The sequence below is a fragment of the Thalassophryne amazonica genome, chromosome 21 (genome assembly GCF_902500255.1).
Source record: "Thalassophryne amazonica chromosome 21, fThaAma1.1, whole genome shotgun sequence".
NCBI classification, from domain to species: Eukaryota; Metazoa; Chordata; class Actinopteri; order Batrachoidiformes; family Batrachoididae; genus Thalassophryne; species Thalassophryne amazonica.
This window is the reverse complement of record NC_047123.1, coordinates 20,587,529-20,605,942: the sequence shown is the minus strand read 5'-3', so window position 1 is coordinate 20,605,942 and position 18,414 is coordinate 20,587,529. Positions and strand designations below refer to the sequence as shown.

General features: G+C 38.7%; 1 protein-coding gene across 1 annotated transcript; it reads left to right on the top strand.

Annotated features, from left to right (window-relative positions):
- Positions 1-1,093: 1,093 nt before the first annotated feature.
- On the top strand, positions 1,094-5,773 carry si:dkey-90m5.4 (leucine-rich repeat-containing protein 15). The gene is made up of 3 exons (XM_034162842.1): positions 1,094-2,131; positions 2,280-3,279; positions 4,214-5,773. Exons 2-3 carry the CDS (start codon positions 2,282-2,284, stop codon positions 5,220-5,222), a joined length of 2,007 nt encoding a protein of 668 aa, XP_034018733.1. The 5' UTR covers positions 1,094-2,131; positions 2,280-2,281; the 3' UTR covers positions 5,223-5,773.
- Positions 5,774-18,414: the final 12,641 nt, after the last annotated feature.

Genomic DNA, 18,414 nt, shown 5'->3' with positions numbered 1-18,414 from the left:
TGCTATCATTAACTTTTACCGTAAGACCTTAACCATGACTCTATCGTTAACTCTTATCATAAGACCTTAACCATGATGCTATCATTAACTCTTACCGTAAGGCCTTAACCATGACGCTATCGTTAACTCTTACCGTAAGGCCTTAACCATGACTCTGTTGTTAACTTTCACAATAAGACCTTTTGACGCTATTGTTAACTCTTATCATAAGACCTCTACCATGATGCTCTCATGAACCTTTCCAATAACACCTTAACCATGACTCTATCGTTAACGCTTATCATAAAACCATAACCATGACTCTATCGCTAGCACTATAAGACCTTTACCATAACGGTGTCATTAACTCTTACCATCAGGACTTAACCATAATGCTATTACTAACTCTTACCCTTACCCTATTCCTTGCTCTTAGCTAAGGGACAAAATGTCTTCAGCTAAAATGTTCGCCTGCTGATTGTTTTCCACTCTAATGTGAATGCCAGTTTGAATTAACTGTCGTTGGCATATGTGGTCATGCCAATAAGTTTAAACTGCATGATTAAAAAAAATCATGAGCTACCAGTTAACATAGCGACATATCCGGTGTCACAGACCGAATGGTCCCCCCCTACAAATTGGTCCACCCTGCTTCCACTGCACGAGTCATTTCTGAGCTCAACTGCTCGTCTGAGACAGAGCCTCTTCACCCAAAGTGATCAAATGGATTAATGGGATTATTAACCCTCAGATGACAAAGTAAAACCTCTTACATAATTCTAAAGTCACTTTTAAGCAGAAACGAGGCCGTTTTAAGCAGAAATGAGGCGATACTCTGTGACACTTTGAAATGACCGATGTGCAGTGAACGGATCTGCTAGCAGCTCGTATAGCTGTGGCGCTCTGATCACTTCCTCTGTCTTCTATTATGAAATAATGCTGAATGTATGTGGAGATAATTGTTGTACAAAAGCTTCAGATATCTGTCGCTGAGATAGATGATGACTGGAGGGAAGTTTTAAGCAGAAAGGAGGTGATAATCCGTGAACCGCGGCTAATGACGCATGCGCAGTGAAGGCATGGCAGACCAATTTTTAGGGGGTGGGGGGCGTTCGGTTGGCCACACTGGTACACTGAATTCAGAAATCCACAATTTCTTGTAATATTTTCATTGCTGTTGTTCAGAGGCATAATGGTATTTTAGGTAGGTTGAAGTCTACCAGAAAAAGTCTCTCTATCTTGGAAGCACATATGGAGCGAGTGGGTGTAATTGAAATAAATTTTTCAGAGCAGCCTAAAGCCAACTGGTGCTCATCATCATGCATTGATCATATTGTACAACTGTGTTTAAAAAAAAAAAATCGTATTCTCTGCTGCAGGTTAAAACTGCTACAAACACATTGTAGCTGGAGGTTGTATAAAACATTTACTTTTCTCCTGTTCACCTTCATCAGTATTCTGTCCCCACACACGCAAACACACACAGCGGTTTGTCGCCTTATATTTCAATAAGAAAAGTTATGTTGTCGCTTAATCGTGTTTCTGTAAATTTTGACTTCTCCAGTAAACCTCTTTATTGATCATGAGCAAAATGGCGTTTAATTAAGTGTGTTTTTGATGCACTGAAAGGTTAAGTATCTCTCTGTTTCTCAAATCTGTGTGATGTGAATCACGTCCTGCATCTGCTGAACAAACACCTCGTGGCCCCGCAGTGCTTTTCCGATTATCAACGCTTTTCTAGCAAAATAAATCAAAACCTCATTTTCAAATTGATGATGGTGCATTTTCTCCTCCTCCTTCTCCTTGTATGTTAAAAAATCCCAAGTAAGGAATTTATAAATAAATAAATATATGTATAGTTTATAAACTAATTCAGTTTTATAAAGCATAAATAACTTTTCAAAATCAGGCAGCTTGGACTGTATTTTGCTGACTGGCTTGGATTAGCCAATGTGGTACATTTTCCTGCAGGTTCCAGTTGTTCATGTTGCAACTGTGCGTCCTTGACTGATTATACAGTGATGACTCTGTTTGCACTGTGAATAATGATTAGAATGAACCATTCTGCTTCACAAATAAACTCAGTGGCTTTCAAATGAGCACAACAGCATCTGGTACAAGGAGCACCGCGGCTGATTGCATCCAAACGGCAGTAAGTTATATTTTCAATAAGGCTTGAAAAGGTCAATGATTGACATTTTGGTCAAATTGGCCTGCAGAATTCTATAATCCACCTTACATTTGTCCTCCACATTTGGTAAAAAAATTTTGACTTACTTGTGTCCTCCATTGTCTCCTAGAGATGAACACTTGGCGTGTCTTAGTGTTCCTGTGCTTCACGTGTTTGTACCACGGTGCCCTGTCTTGCCCGGCACTTTGCCAGTGCTACAGTCAAAGAGCTGAGGTGGTCTGTAATGAGGTTCCCTTGACAGAGTTTCCGTCTGAGAATCTTCCGAAAAATACGACCCTTCTGACGATCCAGTTCACCAACATCACCTCCATTTCCGAGCACCACCTAAATGCCGTGCCCCTTCTGCAAGGCCTCCACCTCTACAGCAACAACCTGCAGAACATTTCCGATCATCTTCTCAGGGGTGTTCCTCACCTCAACACCTTGGATCTTACAGGCAACAAACTGAGTCACCTCCCTGTGGGTGTCTTCACTCATGCTCCACTCCATAGTTTGGTGCTGAAGAACAATGTGATCAGCAAATTGGATGCTCCGATGATTCCTATCAAAAGCCGTCTCACCTGGTTGGACTTATCTGGAAACAATTTGGCAAGCGTTCCAACTGTTCTGCTTCAGAAGCTTCTCCATCTGGAGAATCTAGACCTTTCTCGTAACCATCTGGAAAAGATTCCTGCAAATTCTCTCAAAGCAGTGTCCAAGCTTGAGAGGCTTAATCTAATGGACAATAATATAAGTAGCATAGATGCATCTATGTTTCACAGCACTCAAAACCTTACTTACCTGTTTCTCTCTCGAAATCGTCTTAAAAAGCTTCCCGTGAACCTTTTACACAATCTTCACCAGCTCAAGTCCCTGCATCTGGATGACAACCAGCTAAGTCACATCCCACCAGGTTTGCTGGATCACCTGTCTTCTTTGGATGAACAGGGCCTGGACTTGTCTTCAAACCCCTGGCTGTGTAACAAGGAACTGGAGTACCTCTGGAGATGGATTCAGAAGAACAAGGAGAAGCTCTTCCTTCCAGTTACAATCACATGTGCTAGACCTCAGTCTCTAGTGGGCCGCCCGATAATGTCCCTCACAGAAAGTGAACTGAACCTTCAGTCTTAACTTCTTCTTAATGAATATGATGAGTCAATGTCATTAAAGAGGTCATATCATTGGTTACCAGGTGTCCTAAAAACAGAGTTGAGAGCCAAGTCAACAGAACAGACAATGAGGTATTGCATACTATACTGCCACATTTTCAGGTCTCCATAAAACCATCTGCTTATTCACCTACTACTTTAAATGAAACAAAGCTGTTACTAGCCACACCCCCTGATTAAAGGAAGCTCTGCATCATAATGTCTCTCTCCCATAGATCATATGGGCGTGTCAGGATGCTGGCATAAAAATCAAGCAGGATTTCAGATATGGACAACTGTGACACATGTCACGGAAGCCTGAGACAAGCCTTTTCTGCCTTAAATTCTACTTATCACCTGGTTACTCTGGAGTAAACAGACCTGGAATTGTGAAATTTTGAGGCTGCTAAAGATGAACCCTTAACTATTAACAGGTAGATTAAAAAATTGCACCATGTGACCCTTTAAATGGTATTGGAATCTTTGAAAATTGAAATAGCGATATGCAGAAATGCTTGATCATACAAATAAACAAGAGTACAACTGAATACTTGTCAACTTATTTACGACATTGTCTTTTATTTACTTCTTTTGCACACAGAAGTAATATACTTACTGGTGGTTTAAAAAAAATGGAAAATATTGATTTGTGTTGCAACATCAACAATGCGGAAAGTACAGATAGCAGTAAGTGCTCTGTTGAGCAGGTTTATTTGCTTTGCCAAGTTTGACTTATGCAACATTTTGTCCTTTGTCACTCTTGAGAACAAACATACCCAACATAACATCAAGCCTATGATCGAGAAGAGAGTTCGGCTATGCCTTTCAGGTAGGATTATACTTCTATTATTATATTATCACAATGCTTTTTTTCTATAAGCGATACAAAAGTGTGACATTTTTGTGTCTTGTGCAGTGGTTCGGCGATGGGCTTATGGCTTCTTCTGGCTTTCGTGGCTCTAGCTGAATGCCATTACCAAAGAAGAAGCATCCGCGTTTGCCCACATCTGTGCTCCTGTTCCTTTCCGGCATCAGGTGCAGACGTGGTTTGTAGTGAGCATGCTGTGATGGTTTTCCCTGATGGTTTACCCAACAACACCACTCGACTCTCCATCCAATCCACCAACCTCAGCTCCATCGTCGCCCAGAATTTAAGTGCTGTGCCCAATTTAAGAAGCCTCCAGCTGTACCACACCAACTTGGATAATCTTCCTGCAGATGTCCTGAGGGATGTTACTCAACTGGAGTCGTTGGATCTCACAGGTAATCGACTGGATTGTCTGCCTCCAACTATCTTCATCCATAACTCGCTTCGTAGTCTGGTGCTCAAGAGCAATCTGATCGAAAAAGCAGATGCTGAGTGGTTCTCTGACAACAGCAGCCTGACCTTTTTAGACCTGTCTGGAAACCATTTAACAAGCATTCCATCACGTTTTCTCCACAAGCTGCCCCTCGTGAAGATGCTCGACTTGAGTTTCAACAATCTTGAAGAGCTGCAGCCGGATGCACTGAAGTTCCTTCACCATCTGGAGTCACTCAACCTAGCTAGTAACAGGTTAATGACTCTCAAACCTGACATATTCAAGCACAATGTGAAACTCTCCCAGCTGTTTCTGCAGGAGAACCAGTTGCGAAAGCTACCGGCGAACCTCCTCCATAGTCTTCCTAACCTTGAACTTCTGCTGCTCAATCAGAACCAGCTGGAGCATCTTCCATCAGGGCTGTTGGAAGAGAGGAAATCTTCCTTTAAAGTGATTTTAACACAGAACCCCTGGGTATGTGATAAGAAAATTGAGTATTTATGGAGGTGGCTTTCTGTCCATTCTCAGGCTGTTTGGTTCCAGGAAGAGGTGACGTGTGCTAAACCACAAGTTCTGAAACATCGACAAGTGGTCTCTTTAACTGACAGTGAGCTTGGTCTATAACATAAGACTTAGCCGAGTTTATTACTGTATCGTTTCAAATATAAGATGACCCTGGTTATAAGGTGCTCCCCTTTTTTCAACACATTAAAAAATACTTTCTGAAGACCAGAACTTTTTTAAATAAATGCTTTTGTTTGAAAACTGCTAATAAAAATCACATATTATGGACAGCTCCTCCTTTCTTTTTTCATCCATGTACTGATATGCATCTGCTTTTAAGCTTTTTTTTTTTTGTCTATTTTTAATACAGTCTTGTTTGGCTTGCCAAGTTTTTAACATTGTGCACACACATTGTATTTCCTGGTTGCTTGATAGTTGTTTGATTACTCTGCTGCATTTATCACCATAAGCTTAAAGTATGTGTCATAACTTCAGTTGCTGGTTAACTTCTCTCACTTTTGAGCCACTCCGTTTTCAAAATGATCACTTTGTCTTGCTATCATATTGCCCTGTAAGCTAGTTAGATGGGTGGCTCATTTCAGTCCTGGGAGGCACACTCATTTTGCAGGTATTTGGTACCACCTACTGTTGTGGATGTAAAAGTCTGGCCCCTGAATATTAGGTCAATTTTTTTTTTATTTTTTTTTGTCCATTTCCAAGGAATTTTTTTTGGGGGGGGGGGGGGGCAATGGATGCTCTATGCTTTAATAAAACTTTCACATGAAAAATGACATACAGACTCCAATGTACTACAGATTGTAAATGGTGTTTTCAGTGTCATGAATTGTCAACATCTAAAAGCTGAATCAACGTGAACTACTGTGATGGTCCCAGCCCATTTGCCATGACAAGTGCCCCGCCCACCATGTAGTCACAACACTACTGTCATACTACTGCATATTGTATTTAAATAGAACCCACTTTTGCGCCTGACCATACCTAATTGTTAGATGAAATCATCCATGGGTGCATAGGTGAGAGTAAGTCACATCATGATCTAGAAGACGCTGTGGCGGCATGAGCCATATAATGTTCATAATTCCAAGATTCTCATACTTTTGTATATACAGTGAGGAAAATAAGTATTTGAACACCCTGCGATTTTTCAAGTTCTTCCACTTAGAAATCATGGAGGGGTCTGAAATTTTCATCTTAGGTGCATGTCCACTGTGAGAGACGTAATCTAAAAAAAAAAATCCGGAAATCACAATGTATGATTTTAAAAAAAATAATTTATTTGTATGTTACTGCTGCAAATAAATAAATTATTTTCCTCACTGTAGTTGCTACTCATACGTAGACCTGGGTTTGATTCCCCGTTGCTATACCCGCCTTTGTTCTTGGACTCCTAGACATTTCATCTACCTCATTCCAGTCCATCCAGTTGTAAGAGGGTGCTGGCTTTGGCTGGGGAGGTAACCTCCATCAGACTGGTGTCCCATGCAGGGGAAGCTGTGGACACTCTTCCACTTCACCCTACGGAATCCAGAGATGAGCACTTCTTCTAAAAAGCTAGAAGGCACCGGTTCTATTTGTTGGGCCATAAATGCAGCTAGATATGCCTCAATTATCCTGTAATTATGCCAATTACTAATTCTGAAGCTTTTACAACTAATTACATGAATCTTTGGAATCATTCATGCTGTGTGTAAACTACTGGTCTACTTTAAATCTGATACAGTGACGAAAACTTAAATCAATTGATATGTTAATAAAGGAGACATACTTTCACTGTTTGACAAAACTGAATATGTGCAGCCGGGGTAAACAGATTGAAGTCTTTTAGCCAAACTGTATGCAAATATGAGATATTTACCAGCTTTTCATTATTTTAAAAGCTTTCCAGGACATTTTATTGATGGTGTGTGTGTGTGAAGCTCAGCGCCAGAATGCGTAATGCACCATCATTTTTAATCACGCTTTTAAAATATGTCAGCCAAGGACAATTTGCAAATCGATGGAAGTTGCAGAGAAATGAGCACCGTGTATTTGCAGACTCTTTCTCTCCACTGATGTTAAAATTCTCTCTGACGGTATTGTTGCACCTTTAAGCGCACCATTGGTACGCTTCTGTTTTTAATGATGATGTGGGAGAGCGTGGGCAGCACACAGTCTTCCAGCTCATCCTCCCCGCTGCATGTGTTTATGTATCTTTCTTTAGGTCTCTCTTACTGCATGTGTGCCCATGCAACTCTGTTTTCAAACCTTGATCACAGCAAGTGCACCCCACTCTAATTTATACCTACAGTTAAAATATAAAACAGGCAGCTATACTCAGGAAAATTAAATCTTGTTTGTAAGTGCTCCTCTAAGGGTGGGGGGCTTCAGAAGCCTGACATATGTCTTTGATTCTTCTACTTTGAGCAGTGTACTCCAGGAAACAAACAGGTAGCCTAATGTCACAGGGGTCCTTCTGTCCACTGGGTGTTTATATGGGGCCCTATCTTGAAAAACTATAGTGCACAGTCTATAGCACAAGTGCATTTAATGCATGTCCAACTCCACTTTGATACTTGCATGCCATGAACTGGGTATACAATGTTGTGAAAAAATTATATATTTAAACTTAAATATATTTAAATTTAAACTCACAGAGAAAAGTAATCTCAGCATCATGAATAACAAGAAATAAAAATATAAAAGCCAAAATGATGGTGTGAATAGGTCAGTGCACCCTTTTCCTTTAGTATCTATATATTAAAAGCCCAAGGGGTTTCTGTGTGCGTGTTTGTATTTGGCTTTGATCATTGAGAAACTGGGGAGAGCTGACATTTGCCGTTTGGTATGCTTGTGTATTTTGGGTCAAGGATGAACGCCACAAAAAAGTTGATAGGACTAATATTTTTGGAGAAATTAGGTAACAACAGTAAACAATGGATGTTGATAATTAAATTCTATACTCACGCCATTCCAGCAGGGGGCAGTAAAACATCTATATATTAAAAGCCAAGCGGCCTCTGTGTACTTGTGCGTGTGTTTGCCTTCGATCACTGAGAAACTGGGGAGAGCTGACATTTACCATTTGGTATGCTTATGTATTTTGGGTCAAGGATAAACACCGCCAAAGTCGAACATTGATAGGACTAATATTTTGTGAGAATTTTTTGAGTATTTCAAAGTAATTCATTTTCTGAAGCAATTGCTTTGTTTACTGTTTGGAGTGTTAAAGGACACTCGACGGCCATAGCTCAGATTGTGGAGCTGGATGTCTGTAAATCAATGGGTCATATCCCAGGTGCTGTGGTTGATATGTTGGTGTCCGTGAGCAAGATTCCGAAACTTCTGGCTTTGTTATGTACATGTAATCCTTTAAGATAAGCTCATCTTCCAATTGCATGAAGTGTAAATTAATTATTTTCTAAAGCATTTTAAGCATTTTGAAACCTTAAATCATTATTTCAAACAATCAGTTCATTTAACTTCCAGAGCATTTAAATATATGGACCCACTTTCAGAAGGAACTGATTCATTTAGCTCTAGCAGTATTTTGAAATACCAAATTAATAACTGAATCAATTGTTTCATTTGGTTAAAAGCATCAGTTCTGCAGTGAAAAAAGTGAATAGCTGAGCAAACTTAAATGAATTGTTTCAATCTGTAACATCTAAATGAATTCAAATGTTTGAACTTAAGTTTGTAAGTTAGAGTTGCTCTAACTTACTAACTTAAGTTCAGACAACTTCATTCATTCAGGTGTTATCGATTGAAATAACTTTTTAAATTGGTTCTTTTTTCAGTGCGGAGCATTTAAATACATGGACTCACTTTCAGAAGGATCTGATTCATTTAGCTCCATCAGTATTTTAGAAATAGCAAATAGCTGAATCAATTGTTTCATTTGGTTTAAAGTTTCATTTGATTAAAAGCATCAGTTCTGCAGTGAAAAAAGTGAATAGCTGAGCAAACTTAAATGAATTGTTTCAATCTGTAACATCTAAATGAATTAAAATGTTTGAACTTAAGTTTGTAAGTTAGAGTTGATCTAACTTACTAACTTAAGTTCAAACAATTAATTCAGGTGTTACCAATTGAAACAACTTTTTAAGTTGGTTCTTTTTCAGTGTGCGTTTCAGGAGGTGTATACAGCTGAAACACTCCCCAACTTTTCCTTCTGGAGTGAAATATATTTTACCTTTTACAGCTACTGCAGCACTTTGGGGAAGACGTTTAATCTCCATCTGCTCCTGCAGAACCAAGGCTGTGTGTGTGTGTGTGTGTGTGTGTGTGTGTGTGTGTGTGTGTGTGTGTGTGTGTGTGTGTGTGTGTGTGTGTGTGTGTGTGTGTGTGTGTGTGTGTGTGTGTGTGTGTGTGTGTGTGTGTGTGTGTGTGTGTGTGTGTGTGTGTGTGTGTGAGATAGGGCGTTGCAGAGACTATATACCTCCTCGGATAAATGAGGCTGAAGGTTTTCCCCTGATCAGTATGGAGAAATGGAGCCTGCTCCCTGGCGACCTGCCAGCTAACACTGATAAACCGATAATAAAATCTTGGCGGGTGCTGATGAAGGATTCACCCACTTGAAAATGACTTTGTCCTTTCTATGTAGACATCGTAATAACAGAGACAGGATCACAATTAATCATTACCCCATTGCCATCTCATAATTGAGATATTAAACTCTGCGTAATTGTGATCTGTATGGAATTTTTGCCCGAGGCCATCAAATATGGCCATCAGGTATTGTGAAGACTGCGTCTGTCTGTCTGTGCTCAGCATAACTCCAGTCTTGTTACTGCCAGAGTCTTCAAATTCGCAGGGAACATTCTTGGAACACAGACTTTAGACAAGTTCAAAGATGGCTAACTTGTTTTAAGAGGTTAAAAAGTCGCATTCTGTTCAATTTTTATGGTATGATCTTGCGCCCGTTAGCCTTCACTTCCTGATGTTGTTAGCTGCTAACTTCACTTTGTTTTTGGCTAAATATAACACCTTTATCATATATTATGTAAAAGCTAGAGAGAAATAAACATGTCTAAAACTGGAAACACTGGTTTTGGAACCTGTTAACGCCTATGGAGTGATTTACAAGATATCTCGTGGACTTAATGTGGTGATGTCACTTCCTGGTCTAGCTAGCTGCTAACCACTTTGTTTGTGTTTCAATATAACCTTTTTGTCAAATATTATGTAAAAACTAACAAGAAATAAACATATTTAAAACTGTAAATGCTGTTTTTGTAAGCTGATAACACCTCTGAAGTGATTTAGAAGGTATTTCATGGACATTAGTGTGCAGGCTAATGTACGCTAACTCAAAGCTAACTTCCGCTCTTGTTTAAAGCTCAGAAACATAAATATTGTTTATGATTGATTGACTGATTGATAGAGGGACTGTACTGAACATGTACAAAATGCCAGTAAGACAATAGGATCTTAATAATTTGTGTAAATAACAAATGTGTGTGTGTATGTAGATATACACAACTGGACAAGTGTATTTTAGCATTGCATTATATTTTTCAGTTATGAGACTTGCATTTTATGCAAAGGTTAAACTGGATGTCACAACTGTTTAAGTCAAAGTTTGGAACTGTCAAAATATCGCTGAAATAGGGGTCCAGTTTTTGACAGAACTGGTTACATATGGCCACATGGAACCATGTTTTATGGTGTCACCAAATCACAATTAATCAATTTATTTGAATTAGTGACAAACATTACAGAGTAATTTAAAGTAAAGAAAATCTTTTGAGCGTCAGTGGTTACTGAGATATTGCTTGGGGAGATGTTTATCGTGTTAAAGGTCAAAATGAGCATGACTGGTTATTCTGGGGGTGAAGTGTTCAGTTGCATCAAATAGGTCTGAGCAACTTGATTCCCACATCTGCTGTCTGTCCTGAGTGGGGTGTTTCCATTGGGATCAAAGGTCAAAACCAGCATTTCAGGTGGAAAAAATTAACTGGTTGAAATATGTCTGAATAATTTAAAATTTAAAGGCCCAAATCTGGTGTGTATATATTTCTTAGTATATTTTTACTCGGGCCAAAAGTCAAAACATGCATTTCTGGTCATTTTCAGAGTTTTGTTTTTGTTTTTTTTGTTTGTTTGTTTGTTTTTTTGTTGTTCTTTTTTAATTGACTTAAATATGTTTGATTAGTTTAAATTCAGTTGGCTCAAATAAGTCTAAATTGTTTAAAGTCCATATCTGGTGTCAATCCTCAGTGGTTGTTGTAAGTTTTAGTGTTTTCTATTTTCATTTTCAGGAAATAAGAAGTTCAGTTAGATAAAGTAAGTCTGAATAATTTAAGGCACAAATATGCGTATAGTGTCTACCTAAAGATACATTTTCATTGGAGCCAAAGACCAAAACATACAATTTACAGAAAGAAAGCAGTTCTGTTGGCTCAAACTGGTCCCAGTAGTTTAAGGCCCAAATCAGGTATTGACCCTCACTTGTGTGTTTTCATGTTATTTCTGGTCAATTGAGGCTACAGGTTTGAAGACCCATCTGCATACATACCCATGACTCCTGCAAAAGGGGATGCAGATGGAGACCCTTACGACAACCTACAATTGCACTTTATACTTGATTTGAACTTGATTTTGTTTTGCATGTTTGATGTCTCTTTGTTTGCGTTTTGTTTATCTGATCTCTGTTACCGTTAGAGCCTAAGCAGTGGTTCGCCCCTCTGAGTCTTCTCTGCTTGAGGTTTCTTCCTCAAAAATACACCAGAGGGAGTTTTTCCTTACCACTGTTGCTTATGTTCTTGCTCAGAGAGGTTGGTACGGTATTAAACATTACCCAAATGAAAAGGCTTGTGGCAACTTGTGTTTTAGTGCTATATAAATAAATTGAATTGAATTGAATTTCATTGGGGCAATGGCCAAAACATGCATTTCTCAAGAAAGGATTGGCTGCTTACCGTGGTAACGCATCGGTTATTGACAATGTGTTTCAATAATACCTGTCCAAATGTCTATCTTGCAAGTAATCTGACACCAAAATTAACACCGAACCACCAACATAATAAAAAAATAGGGTAATTTGTCCTTAAATTAGTCAACATTGTACCTGGAATGTGTAATCACACCCTTTTAAAAATTAATCAGATATTTTACTCTTCCTCTAAATTTAGCCCTCTCCATCAGGCCATCCTCCTTGTTATGATTTTGTAAAGTCTGCTCCTTGTTCATTACCTTCAACTTTGATCTAAACATGGTTAAGATGATTGAGCTTTCTCATCGATACTCTTGTCGTCATCGTCTCTTTTGTGTCAAACTTTTTTTCGTCTTCCTAGTGACGGTACATTGATTTTTACATCACCATCCGTCCATAATCGCCCACGCTGACCCATGTGGATGACAAACAGGGCCCAGAAACTTTAATTATCTCTAAGCAGAAAGACAAGGACACAGTATTCTATCACTGCTTGACATCTTTGTCTCTGTGATGGATCGTGTAGCTTTTGTAAGTTGCCACGTTAGCTCCCTGATGGTGGTTTCGGCCTCACACGGACAGCTGTCCCAGAGGGCTTTGTTTAGTGCCTATTACAGACCTTTCACCTGTTGTTGGGGTGTGGCATGGAGTCACCCAGTTGTGCCTCCAGCCAGTGATGCTTGTTCACAGCATGTTGAACCAAGATCAAGGCTAAAGGAAGATCAAGTGTCATTGTTGGGGTTTAAACTGTCCAAAAAAACAGCTGAGCTGCCACACGCTGCCAAGCTTATTACGCTTCAAAGCCTTCTCCTGCTGTTTTGAGTTTTTGCTCATTTAATGATGGCCAGGTCTTTTGTCTGCAATTCTTTGTTTTCAAGGCTTTGAAGAACCCTAGGCAGGTACCCTATATAATGCAGTAAAAAAATAAAGTCCATCCTCTTCCATTTAACACGAGAACTCAAAAACAGCAAATGCTATCATCTTGTACACCTCCAGTTTAAAAGCAGATATAATTGGGCTAAAGTGACACATTTTTGGTAAATGTTAAAAGACCACAGCAATAGAATTCCAAGTCTTATATGCCCGAATATCTATCTGTGGTGCAAATTTGTTGAGAATCCTTGAAGTAGTTTTGATGTAATCCTTCAAAGTGTATATAAAATGAAATCTTGATCCGGAATCCAGATGTGGATCACCTCCAAAATTTAATGGAGTCTTTCATGCCCTAATATCTATCTGTGGTGCAAATTTGTTGAGAATCTGTGAAGTAGTTTTTTTTTTTGTTTTTTTTTTTTGTTTTTTTTATGTAATCCTTCAAAGCCTATATAAACTGAAATCTTGATCCAAAATCCATATCTGGATCCAGATCACTTCCACAATTTAATGGAGTCTTCCATCGCCTAAAATTTATCCGTGATGAAAATTTCGGCAAAATCGGTGATGTACGTACTTTTGACATAATCCTTCAAAGCCTATATAAAGTGAAATCTTGATCCAGAATCTGGATTGAGATCATCTCCAAAATTTTATGTTGTCTTCTACAACCTAATATCTATCTGTGGTGAAAATTTTGTCAAAATCCGTGCAGTAGTTTTGATGTAATCCTGCTAAAAGTCAGACAGCCAAATAAACGCCAATGATTTCATAAAAATAACTTTCTTTTGCTTTTTCATATTCCACCTGTTCAACACTGCCATCTGCTGGACATATCTTGGCTTTAAGGAGGGAAGTATTTTATCATCAAATGCATGAAGGAAGTTAGGAGCAGGTCATAGTTGAACGTAGTTTTTTTTTTTTTTTTAAAGCTTGTTCCTGCAGTTTTCAAACCAAAAATTGAAAACTTCATTAATATTCATCGCTGAGTATTAGTTTTATGACAGCAGTCAATTTTCCTGGTGTTGCTGTCACACTTTCCATAACACATACATCCCATTCTAGGCTGGAGACCCAAAGATGCACATTATGGTAATAAACACACTTTGATCTACTGAACAGAAGATGGATATTAGGACCTTTTTTATCTCTGACTGGTAAACCTGATATCTGAGAGGAGGTATAACGAGTGTAACTAGTCACTTTAAATTAATTATAATCGCAGCATGCAACTATGTCGCAAGCGTGTTCCACTCCATAAAAAACCATCTCTGGATGAAGATAATGTTCTATGGTGATTGCATCAGTGAGCAGGTCAGCTCTATTGCTGTGGATTTGCTCCCTCGAGGCTGATTGTCTTAATTAGATGGCCGTATGTGTGTCGTTAATGTGATGCAGGGCCACAGGAACATGGTTGATGCCTTTTATGAGACGTTTCTGAAGTAACGACCATCAGCACTGGAGTCGGACCTGGAGTTTTAGAGGCAGCTTTATTAATCAATAGCTTTACACTACACTTATTTTGTCAAACAGCCGTTTATGCATAGGAAATTAAAGAAACTTACAAGCTAATTTTAAGATTGTCATTTCCAAACTGCACAAACTTTGTGCAGGGTTGTGTTGGACTTCCGATAGTTATTTGACTTTGTTAAATACTCACAAAATATCAGTTTGTTTCTCTGATTTAGTACATTCCTCTGCAGAAGAGGTCTTTCTCGCTCTCTCTCTTACTGACCCCATTCATTGTATACTGAGTTCTATGAAGGGTTGTATGAAGGTATGGTTATGTTACTGGTGTTTTAATCTCATTCAATTTACTTATGCAGTAATATTTTACATTTATATGTTTTTTTAATCAAAGTTTACCACATTTTAATAAGATTTTGCCCTCGAGAGAGAGAGAGAGAGAGAGAGAGAGAGAGAGAGAGAGAGAGAGAGAGAGAGAGAGAGAGAGAGAGAGAGAGAGAGAGAGAGAGAGAGAGAGAGAGAGAGAGACCTTTGGACAGTATTGCACAGTAGATGATTATTTTCTGTTAATTAGTTAATTGATTAATGAATTAATCTTCAGGCTTTCAAGTTCTAAGCATGCTGCACTGGCAGAAACAGTTATGAAATCTGTATTTTACCTGAAATGTGGAACTAGATGTGCACTTAAATATTTTTCCACCAGAATAATAATGACCAAATGTCTGGCATAAGAAAGTCAGAATACTAGTTTTCCTTATTGGACCTTTGTGATGTCATAAGGTAAAAATGGTCAAAGCAGACAAATGGGGGGGGGGGGGGGGGGGTTTGGTTAGTTTTAAAAATAAATCAATGAAGTTATTAGTAAGGTGATTTTCTTGCTGCTGTATGTTTTATATTTCAGTTCTAAAAAGTTTCAGTTGCTAGCTTTTCTTCTTGATGTCATAAGGTGAAAATATAAAAGACGGGAAAGTGGTGAAACAAATTAGAAGAAAAATATCTGAATTTATTTGTAAGAAGAGGATTTTCTAGCAGCTGTCTGATATTTAAACTGTGCTCAGTTAAAAATGTCACAAAGTGAAAAAGGTTAGATTGGGGGGTGGGGGTGAGGTATGGTGGTGGCGGACTGGGCCCAGTTTACCATCACTTTTTTTTTTTGCAGCTGTCTAACATTTTATGTGTGATCTATAAAAATGACAGAACGTGAGCTTTTCCTCATTCGACCTTTGTGCATTGGTGGGCACAGCTAACCAAAACGTTAGCTTTGATGGCTCATTTTCCCATAATGCCTTTTGGCATTTGTGAGTTTTAATGCTCAAACCTTCAGAATTCGTGCATTAATTTAAAACTAAAAGATATTTGATATTTTCAATTTGTAAAAATGACAGATTTGATGTTAAAATCAATAAAATGGACAGAATTAGTTTGGTTTTTAAATCAAACCATAAGTCAAACCTGGTTTGCTTTTTATGCTTTTTGCCACATGTCTGGGGCCCTCTATGTTGAATTTAAATTACTTTTTTTCTTTGTATCAGCTGGGCAGCCATGCCCCTTCTGCTGGGGTCTCTGCCGGGGTCGGTTTCAGCTCAGCTCCTCACAGCTGCCTGACTGCTGCAAAACATATGCAGGAACTAACGTGTGATTTTAGGGTTAACAAATGTTTTGGACCGTTTGGCTTTATTTACTATGCCAGGAAAAAAAAGTAGCGAACTAAAAGTTAGCAAAACTAAATTCAGAGGAAGCTAATTGGTCCGCTGATGCTGTTCAAAGTTAGCTGAAAAGCTAATCTGCAAACAAAAACGTTAGCTTTGCTAATTAGCGGATTAGCGGAACTGTGCCCACCACTGCCTTTGTGATGTCAAAAGGTGAAAATGTTAAACAATTTTTTTTAACTCAAAATTATTTTGAAGCAGATGGGGCTTCTTCATTGCTGTTTGCAGCCATCTAACATTTAATGTGTAATCTAATTGACAGAAAGTGAGCATTTCCTTATTCAGCCTTTGTGATGTCATAAGGTGAAAATGTTTTTTTTTTTTAACTCGAAGTTATTTTGAAGCAGATGGGGTTTCTTCATTGCTGTTTGCAGCCATCTAACATTTAATGTGTAATCTAAATGACAGTGAGCATTTCCTCATTCGACCTTTGTGATGTCATAAGGTGAAAATGAGAATTCAAACTAATTTTGTGATTCTTTATTTTGGAGTAGGTTGGGTTTCTTGACAGCTGCCGGTTTACCACTGAAGCCGTGCTCCATTAAACAAATGTATGAGGTGTGGACATAAATAGATAAAAACAGCAACCAACAATAATGTGCTATTAAGATCCACGCTCATCTCCCCAAACGCAAATTAACACAAGTGTGACGAGCGAGAGAAACTATAGCGGATTGAATCCCAGATAATAAACATTTTATTGCTCTCTTTGGTGTAACACATTGATGTAACAGATAGCTCCGTCTGACGTATGAGCCTTCGCTCCGGCACAGATTTATTATTGAGCTCATCAAAGCCAGACTCCTTGAAGCTCAGCGCTATGATCATATAGCCTGAAGCTTTTCTCTTTCTGTTTCACTAAAAGCCCTCAGATAACACAAAGAAAAAGGAGGCCATAACTTTAAAGATGCTGAGCTCACTCTGAGAATAAAGGGGAGAGTATGTGCTGCTTCACACACAAGGCTTTCTACATCTAAATACATTTTCTTCACATCTTTGCCAGTAAATTATGCGATGTACAAAAGCAAAAAGGATCCAGCAGAAAATATTGCATGAAATTATTTATGTATGTTTTACAGTTATGTATGGTTGGGATTCATTTTAAAGCTACAGTGTGTAGGATTTATGGGCATTTATTAGCAGAAATGGAATATAGCATTCATAACCATGCGGTCGTTAGTGTATAATTTCCTGCAATAACTAATCAATGTGGTTTCATGAGCTCAGAATGAGTCCTTCATATCTACATGAGAACAAGCTCCCTCATGGAGGCCGCCGTGTTGTCCCGCGATGTTGATATGGTAGCCCAAATGCTGCCTATTATATTTTGCAGCAGAGGCTCAAACCCTGAAGAAAAAAGAAGAATCATCAGTAGGTGCAAGCCTTTACACTGTCTGTTGGTTGCTAGCGCAGGTTTGACGCTAAATCCTACACACTGTAGCTTTAAACAACCACACTGTCCTCAATTCTATGCCTGTACATTACTGCTATGAACGAAATTTAGGCATGAAGCATTTACTGTACATAACAATCGTCTACGCCTCGACTCCTGATTCTGTGTGATGAAACAACAGGGACACAACCCATCAAGCACCACGAAGAGTAGGGCGGTCATTTTGCTAACAACTGAGAAGCAGCTAATGCTAACTACAAATTGTAAATCACACAGCTGCACAATAACAAATTAATTTCTTGTCCAGACTAAATTAAAAACTGTAAACATGTACAGAGAAATGTCAGCTTTCATTTAAGTACAGTTAAGCGCAGCTAATGCAGTCAGGCTAATGGCATAGCTCATGCTACCAATGTTTACTGTAGCAATCGGCACAAAGTAGAAGAAAGTGTCACTGTGTTCAGTTCCTTCCTATTAGCTTAGCCAGTTAGTACTTTAAGAGTGTGAAGAGAGAGTTTTAATCGATACAGAACTTTTGTTCCTACATTTTATTTTCTCTCTTTTTTTAAACCTAAGTGTCCATCCATCCATTTCTTATGCCTGCTTGCTCCAGTTAAGGGTCACAAAGATCCTGGACAGGACACCAGACAAACACATATAGACAAACACATTCACACTTGTACGCACACCTTATGGTCAATTTAAAGTTTCCAATGAACCTAACACGAACTTCTTTGGAAGTGGGAGAAAACCGGAGACCTGAGCATCCAGATAATCATAAAACATAAACAAAAGTCACATATGAAACTAATTCTTGGATTCTATGAATTACTTAGAAATTCTTACATTTTTTAAGACACTAGGTAGTTGTATCTGTGTGCACTAAGACAGGTTACAGTAGTCTGGCATTAGACCCCAATGATTGACATTTGACGA